The following is an 8,024-nucleotide window of genomic DNA, read 5'->3' as shown; positions in this document are numbered from 1 at the left end:
ATCATTGATCACATATAAGCCCACAACAAGCCCAACATCACCTCGGCAGGTGCGCTCTCTCTCGCACATTCACACAATCACTCCAACTCCAAGGCTAGGCTGTTTCACTAAGACCACAAACAACCACAACTAATCAGCCTACATATCCACAACAATGCGCAACAATCAGTTCATTGCGTATCTTCTGTTTGGCGCACATGGCTAATTTGCATAGGCTACTTGCACAGGACTGTCGGCTCCGCTTGTCAAAAAAATAGAACGTATTTGTGAATAAATGCTTTGAATTCTGAATACTGGACTTGGTGAGCTTAAATAGGCTATTAAGTGACCTTTAGTGAGATGGCCTAAAACGGAATACAAATGAATTATTCTAGGACATAGGCTTTCAGGATCAATTCAGAGGTTCAACTGTTCGGGATTCATTTTGCTTAGCCAGTGAAAGTGACCAGCTGTAGATTCCACACACTGTTAAAAATACTTCACTACAAGTAGGCTATAAGTCCTCCAAATAATTCAGCAGAATTGCATTACTGCCACAAGCATAGGCAGCAGTAGTCATTATGCGCTAAAATGGTCCCTGCCAGTGTTTTTCTATTCTGATGTTTGTGGATGAATCTTTCAGCTACAGCTTTGTTACATTTCCTTGCGATGGTTTGCTGGTTTAATACAGCAATTCATCAAATGATGTAAGATGATGTGTCCGTTGCGTGGCTGTCATGTGAGAGCCGTATACGCATTTTAAAAACACCTGTAATGAGCGTGACTATGACTTTCCGAGCGGATCATGGGGGGCTCTTCAATCATTTATTTTTTAGGATTTTCTACCGTCATCCTCCAGTTTATCGCAAACATCTGGAGATAAGTCGGTTTAATTAAATACTCAAGTGAAATACAAGTGTACCTCCAAATTGCACTTATTGTACAGTACTTCGGTAAGGGCATTTACAATCCATCACTAAAGTTTTGATAGAGTATTCTGATTCAGCGGATTTAAAATGTATTTGTATAATCTTCACAAATCTTGCAGCAATGCAATGTTAATATATCATCATGGGAAATGAGTATTCTGATTCAGCGCATTTACTATTTATTTGTATAATCTTCACAACTCACAGCAATGAAATCATGGGAAATAGCATATAAACAAGCTTCATAAAAATTAATTTCTAAGCAGTAGGCCTACTACATATTTCTCAACGTAAACATCATGACCATAAGCTATCCCAAAGTTTTCACACCTTTCACGCAGTAGGGCAGCATTAGTCATACATAATTAACAACACATCAAAGAAACTTTATTGAGGGATAGCAGTGAAAAAAACATCTGCGTCTTGGTAAAGTTGGGCTATGCTTAATGTGAGGAGCAGGGCCCGATTGGAAGGAAGCCCATTCAGGACGAAGTTGACCTGGAGAAGGCAGCTGCAGGCAGATGAAGATGGGGGGGCTCTACTTCTTATTACCACAACAGGAACAGAACGCAGCCAAGCCAATGAATTCAGCCAAGTCACTGAGAAGTCTGTCTGTAACATTTGGAAGATACAGTTCAACCATGTAGGACTTTTGTAATTCCCCACTGTACTTTACAGAGATAGAGCACTTTGTTGCAGTCAGACATTTGTTTTTGTTTACCTTTAACATAGTGAGTCTGGAACACAATAGTTTGACCTGGCTTGGTGGAAAGCCCACTCACCACGTCAAGGTGCAGGTCATGAGTGGGAAAAAAGGTGTGTGTGTGTGTGTGTGTGTGTGTGTGGGGGCACTCCAAGCGTCCTTCCCTGTGTGTGTGTGTGTGTGTGTGTGGGGGCACTCCAAGCGTCCTTCCCTGTGTGTGTGTGTGTGTGGGGGCACTCCAAGCGTCCTTCCCTGTGTGTGTGTGGGGCACTCCAAGCGTCCTTCCCTGTGTGTGTGTGGGGGCACTCCAAGCGTCCTTCCCTGTGTGTGTGTGGGGGAGCACTCCAAGCGTCCTTCCCTGTGTGTGTGTGTGTGTGTGTGTGTGTGTGGGGGCACTCCAAGCGTCCTTCCCTGTGTGTGTGTGTGTGTGTGTGTGTGGGGGCACTCCAAGCGTCCTTCCCTGTGTGTGTGTGTGTGTGTGTGTGTGTGTGGGGGCACTCCAAGCGTCCTTCCCTGTGTGTGTGTGTGTGGGGGCACTCCAAGCGTCCTTCCCTGTGTGTGTGTGGGGCACTCCAAGCGTCCTTCCCTGTGTGTGTGTGGGGGCACTCCAAGCGTCCTACCCTGTGTGTGTGTGTGTGTGTGTGGGGGCCCTCCAAGCGTCCTTCCCTGTGTGTGTGGGGGCACTCCAAGCGTCCTTCCCTGTGTGTGTGTGTGTGTGTGGGGCACTCCAAGCGTCCTTCCCTGTGTGTGTGTGTGTGTGTGTGTGGGGGCACTCCAAGCGTCCTTCCCTGTGTGTGTGGGGCACTCCAAGCGTCCTTCCCTGTGTGTGTGTGGGGGAGCACTCCAAGCGTCCTTCCACGGGGTTGGGCACCTTCCTCCATGGCCTCCTTAAATCGATTGTACTCCGGATACACCGGTAGCCTGAGGACCAGGGAACAGGTATTGGCCGTGGGGAAAAGGGCCGGTCCATCTTCCTCATGGAGGAATTCAAGCCGGGGTCCGATGGGAAAACCCACAGCAGGAATCCTTTTGAGGCCCGTGGCAAACGCCAGAACCGCCCCCAGGGTGAGACTCGTATCTCCATCTGTTAGTACATAAGAGATAACTTGTAAGAACGACCGCATGTGAACATTAACAGGAATTTTACACTGCCTGACATGTGCCAATCTTTCGTCGTCCTTAGTTAAGATAAGATATACTTTATTAATCTCAGCAGAGAAATTAAGGTTATGTTTTATGTTGGTTTATGTTGCATTTCTCAGATCACAATAGAAATGTTCAAAAGTCCTTGTTTAACCCTAAGTGTGCACTAATAGTGTCATTCTTTCGAAAAAAATATAAAATGTGTTATGCTGGTTCTGTCACAATCGGTTCACTATAATTCCCTATGCAGTGCTGTATTTACAGGTATGCCTAGGTTCACAAATCAAATAGTAAATATTTTTCATGTGTGCATTTGTTCATTCATGCAGAGCTGTAAACAGTCTTGTATTTTTCCTTTGTGTATTGTGACCCATTATTGTTTGTGAAGACTTAACTTCTACAGGATGCCCCTTTTATATCCATTCATGATAATATCACCTGTTACCAGTTACTAATGTTGAAACAGTTGAACATTGTTGTTTTTTGAGCATTCTACAGCTTTCCTCTTTGGTGGTCCCCTGTTTTGAATTGTGTTGCTGGCATCAAATTCAGAATAAGCATATATTAACAAAGAACAATTAGATAGATAAGGGTTGTAGATAGAAACACTTCCTTACCCTCCACCTCGATCAGCCAGTCCCTCCAATATATAAGGGTCCTGGCCTCCTTCCTCCTCCGATTGGAGCCCGGCTCAGACAGGTAGGACGTCATGAATGTGGACTCCAACCGGGAGGCCAGCAGCGGCTCAGGTGTGTCCATGAAGACCCCCTTGAGCTCCTCATGGTGGATCCTCAAAAGAGCTAGAATCCCGAAGGTCTCCAACCCTTCTTTGAATCTGTAAAATCAATGAGATAATAGATCATAGAAAATATAAGGTCTGTTGCTCTGAAGCCTGTTCCAGCCTACTCCATTGTACATAATGTGAAGATAAAAATCAATTAGACAAGGAATCCTTTCAATTAATATAAATTTAGATTATTTTGGAACACATGATAACTTTTCACTCCAACACAAAGGTCTCAGTCCATTAAATAGTCAATTCCAAGCTCCACTTACTGATTGAGAGCAGTCAAAATACGGCCCTCTGTGAGGAAGTTGAGGGCTGCCCCCAGCAGCTCATCCCTATGCGGGAGGCTCCGCACAAAGGAGAAGGAGCCCATGAGGGAGAGCTCGTCTGTGGCCTCCTCCATAGCCTCCCTGGCACCTTCCACATGTGTGGCATCTGCAATCTAATATCATACATTAGGAACAATAATCATTATTTGGGATTTCTAAGCACTTTCATGGCACAAATTATCTTCTAACAGTAAAGAATGCATTGACATATGTGTATGACATAAATCATACAATGAAATTCAACATCAGTACACTATAGAGCACACCACACAGTATCTTGACACAAAAACACTTCTCCAAAAAGTGGTTTCAATTAACATTAACCATTTACTTGCCTTTTGGAGCTTGGCAGGAAGAGGGGACAGCTTACAAACCTGTATGTAGAGGCGCTGTGATAGGAATCTCGGAGAGACCTGCCCCTGCACCAGGCAGAGGGCAATCATCTTCCCCACCAGCCTGTACTGTCCTTTCTGCAATGCTGTGATAAGGGGAAAAGCACAAGGTTATTAAAGTTTGTTGCTCATTTTAAATGCATGTTAAAAACTCTAAATTGCAACGCCCAATACCATAAATTAAATTCAAAGCTTACCAACACTGTTCAGGGCCAGGGTTGTGTTGCCCTCAGGACCTTCAGATATAAAGAAGTTCTGTATTTGGTCGATGAGGAGGGTACAGAACTCTCTGGTCGGTCCCCCCTCAATAAATGATTGAAGAGCCCCCCATGATCCGCTCGGAAAGTCATAGTCACGCTGCGTATACGGCTCTCCCAGGACAGCCACGCAACGGAATATATATATAATAGTGAAATGCCATATTGAGAACATTTAGATCGGGGGACACGCAACAATCGAGGGATGTGGACACCCCCGAATATTGACGGCTATTTCGCACATTTTGCCATCACAATTATAGCCTAACATAACACTGTACTAGACACAAATGTATTTTCCACTAGCTAGTGGTGGTCATTACATTGCAGTGAAACTAGTAAAGACAACACAGCTTTATGTTACGGCGAAACATGGAGGCACTGCAGCTCTAGTCTCGACAATGCGTTACTTTAGTCTGGTATTTCTCTTCACTGATTGGTTAGACAGCCTTCAAACTTAGTGGTCAAGCAAAGAAGAGGGAGGGGCTCGTTCTGCATACCTAATAGCCGGAGTGAATAACTAATAGCCGGAGTGAATGACTAATAGCCGGAGTGAATGACTAATAGCCGCGGCTATTAGTCATTCAAAACCGTACGGAACTCATACGGTTTCCGTACGGAATTCTTGCCAAACCGCACGGAATCCGTACGGTTTCCGTGCGGTTTTGCACTTTTACCGCGCCATTCTAGGGCCGGATTGTGGCCTTCTTGGCTTTCCATGGGCTACCTCCAGGTACCCCCTCCATGCCAGGGCGCCCTGATTTTATGTTTATTAACAGCTCCTCCACCGGGGTCAAGACAATTTGAGTGCCAGATCCAGTCAGCCGACTGTCGGCCTTTTCACGATTGGCTTAAAAAAATGGCTTATTTAAATTTAAACCAATACGATGGTGGGAAAAGCTTACCAGTTTGTATGTTTTTTTTATACTTATAATTTTTCGCAATTCTGGACCCCCCCCCCCCCCCCCAAAAAACAAAACTCTCCGGTTCTGCACGATTCACGTGAATGACCAAATAGACCAAGAAAACGGCGATTGTCGCAGAAAAGCGACAAGTTTGCAGCTTTGTATATTGAAGTGAATATTTCACGGAGGGGCGGCGCCCTAGCGCCCTCTATTGACCCACCGCCACTGGTTGATATATCTATCATTTGTTCACTGTATTAGCCTACCAAATCACAGGCCTCTTCAACGGTTTAAATCAGACATCCTTTTTTTTCTCACTTCCATTGAAGGACGGTGAATAGTAATTATTATTGGAAGATTGAAACATAATTATCAATAATTAATTCAAAATGTCACTGAATCCGGGGAAGGGGAACATCTTCGTGGTAGCTGTGGTTCCCTCTGGTGGTCAGTAACGGGACCTCAGCTCATCCTTTGAATTCTACGTTATACATAACAGCATATCAAATATAATTCACCAACATGTTGGACTGCATCTATTCTATCCAGACAAAACCAGACATCTCAACACTGCATATCTGATTTTATTTGAATTTCTACAGGATAAATAAATAAATACATACAAATGTAATAAATATAACAATGACGTCAGAGAATAATTCAGTTAACATTATCTCTCTCAAACTATTTTTCGGGTAAAAACCTTCACTCATACAGACATGAATATAAATAAATACATAAAGTTGATAAGATAAACAATTAACCGTTCATGTGCCCTTTTAACATATAACAGCAAGGACCATGTTCGATTAGATCTGAATAACAGATGTCTGGGAACCATTTAGTTTCTTCACATGGTTGTTTGGGTGGAGACTCCTCTGTGAAGTTGTGTGTGACGCTTGAGACGACCAGATTGACTAAATGTTTTCCCACACTGTTTACAGTGGTATGGTTTCTCTCCTGTGTGGATGCGTTGGTGTTCCTTCAGAGTATCAGATCTACTAAACGTTTTCCCACACTGTTTACAGTGGTATGGTTTCTCTCCTGTGTGGATGCGCTGGTGTTTCTTCAGATCACCAGATAGACTAAATGTTTCCCCACACTGTTGACAGTGGTATGGTTTCTCTCCTGTGTGGATGCGCTGGTGTACAGTCAGATGACCAGACTGACTAAATGTTTTCCCACACTGTTTACAGTGGTATGGTTTCTCTCCCGTGTGGATGCGCTGGTGTCTCTTCAGACTATCAGAGCGACTAAAGGTTTTACTGCACTTCTCACATCTGTGGCGTCCGGCTCCTTCTGCTGGAATCTGGCTTGTGCTTTGGACGGTTCCCGGGGAGGCTCCGATCGGTTCTTGATAGGAGGCTGCGACGTATGGGAGGAGACTAGGCTCCACCTTGATTTCTCCACTCCTCAGCAGTCGGCCGTACAGGTCGCCATGGCTCCTCTTCATGTGTTTGTGGAGGAAGATCTGAGACGTGTAGGAGTACGGACACTCGGGACAGGGGAAAGCCTGTGCTGGTGTCAGCTGGGATTTCCCTCCTAGGAGAAAGAGAGAGTCATATGTATTTTATTTTTGAGAGTGCTGCTGATGGCTGGTTTAAGCAGCCTCACCTGGTCAGAGTCAGGTGCTTTAGGCTTTGGGGCTTGATAAGGCTGCACATCCTAATCAAGCATACCTGAATTTGTATAATTGGATTGTTTTTTTGAAACCTCCATGGTACTGTATATTTTTCATTGAGACATTTTTCCAAGTAAGAATATATTTCCTATTATGTTGTCATCTTTTGTTTATTATATTTAAATTTATGTTAAAACTTTACTATTTCCTGTATAATTTCTTGACTGCTTTGTTAATGTAGATGTTTATTGTCCAAGCTCTTTTGAATTAAAATGAGAGATGTGGTCATGAAGTGCCGCATAGAAACCAAACCCTGACAGAAAGGCAGACCTTAGTAGAGCTCTTGTTGTTCCACAGTCGATCAAATCCGATTCCCAGATGTCTGGCGTATTCGTCCCCATACCAGACCAAGAGCTCTGCTCCTGAAGTCACGAGGCCACAGGAGCGATACAGAATCCCTCCTTTGTGCTGAAACGCTATTAGGTTCTGTTCCTCTTCATTACGAGCACAATTGACGTACCTAACACACAGACAGGTACGTCAACACACCTTTACAGTGTATCTTCTGCATATGTCATAGCAACACAGAAAATATTGTGGATCTAATCAGATAACAGACATGGAGAAATATAAATGTTATCAATCAAGTAATGTAAGTAAGAAAATTGTGAACATTATTCATGCAGTAGATGGTATAAAAGTGAATAGGGTCCTACCTCATCCAGTTAGAAAGTGTCTCTCTCTTTGCATCAATGTAATCATTGTGTCTGCTCTTGTAGATCTGGAGAAATGTGTTAATCAGACTCTATGCCATCCAATAAACACACAAGCACACACACAAGACTAGATCAAAATAAATGAATACAAACACACTGACCTCCCAGGAGTATCCACTCTCCAGGGCTCCCTCTTCATCTGTCCTGTGTCCTTCGTAGGGTCCAAAGTGTGTTCCAATGGGAAGGCCACCGTCTCCACAGTA

The 8,024-nt window shown here is 43.9% G+C and overlaps 1 protein-coding gene and 1 pseudogene across 1 annotated transcript; both read right to left on the bottom strand.

The window, feature by feature from the left end:
- Window positions 1-677: 677 nt before the first annotated feature.
- Window positions 678-4,200, bottom strand: LOC130378859 (G2/M phase-specific E3 ubiquitin-protein ligase-like). The gene is made up of 4 exons (XM_056585466.1): window positions 3,811-4,200; window positions 3,372-3,589; window positions 2,383-2,695; window positions 678-711 (listed from the first exon to the last, which is right to left on the bottom strand). The coding sequence occupies exons 1-4, from the start codon at window positions 3,942-3,944 to the stop codon at window positions 678-680; spliced, it is 699 nt and encodes a 232-aa protein (XP_056441441.1). The 5' UTR covers window positions 3,945-4,200.
- Window positions 4,201-5,891: 1,691 nt separating this feature from the next.
- The window catches only part of LOC130378858 (histone-lysine N-methyltransferase PRDM9-like), a 3,831-nt pseudogene continuing 1,698 nt past the window's right edge, over window positions 5,892-8,024 (bottom strand).

This window comes from Gadus chalcogrammus, unplaced genomic scaffold (assembly GCF_026213295.1).
Source record: "Gadus chalcogrammus isolate NIFS_2021 unplaced genomic scaffold, NIFS_Gcha_1.0 GACHA106, whole genome shotgun sequence".
Taxonomy (NCBI): Eukaryota; Metazoa; Chordata; class Actinopteri; order Gadiformes; family Gadidae; genus Gadus; species Gadus chalcogrammus.
This window is presented reverse-complemented; position numbering and strand designations above follow the sequence as displayed.

What these genes read in the sequence shown, in the direction of transcription:
- LOC130378859 (XM_056585466.1), bottom strand. Translation starts at nt 3,944, where the DNA reads ATGGAGGAGGCCACAGACGAGCTCTCCCTCATGGGCTCCTTCTCCTTT. An exon ending in ATTTTGACTGCTCTCAATCA is followed by an intron (nt 3,590 to 3,810) that starts GTAAGTGGAGCT and finishes TTGATTTTACAG; the next exon opens with ATTCAAAGAAGGGTTGGAGA. An exon ending in CTGGCTGATCGAGGTGGAGG is followed by an intron (nt 2,696 to 3,371) that starts GTAAGGAAGTGT and finishes ATGTACTAACAG; the next exon opens with ATGGAGATACGAGTCTCACC.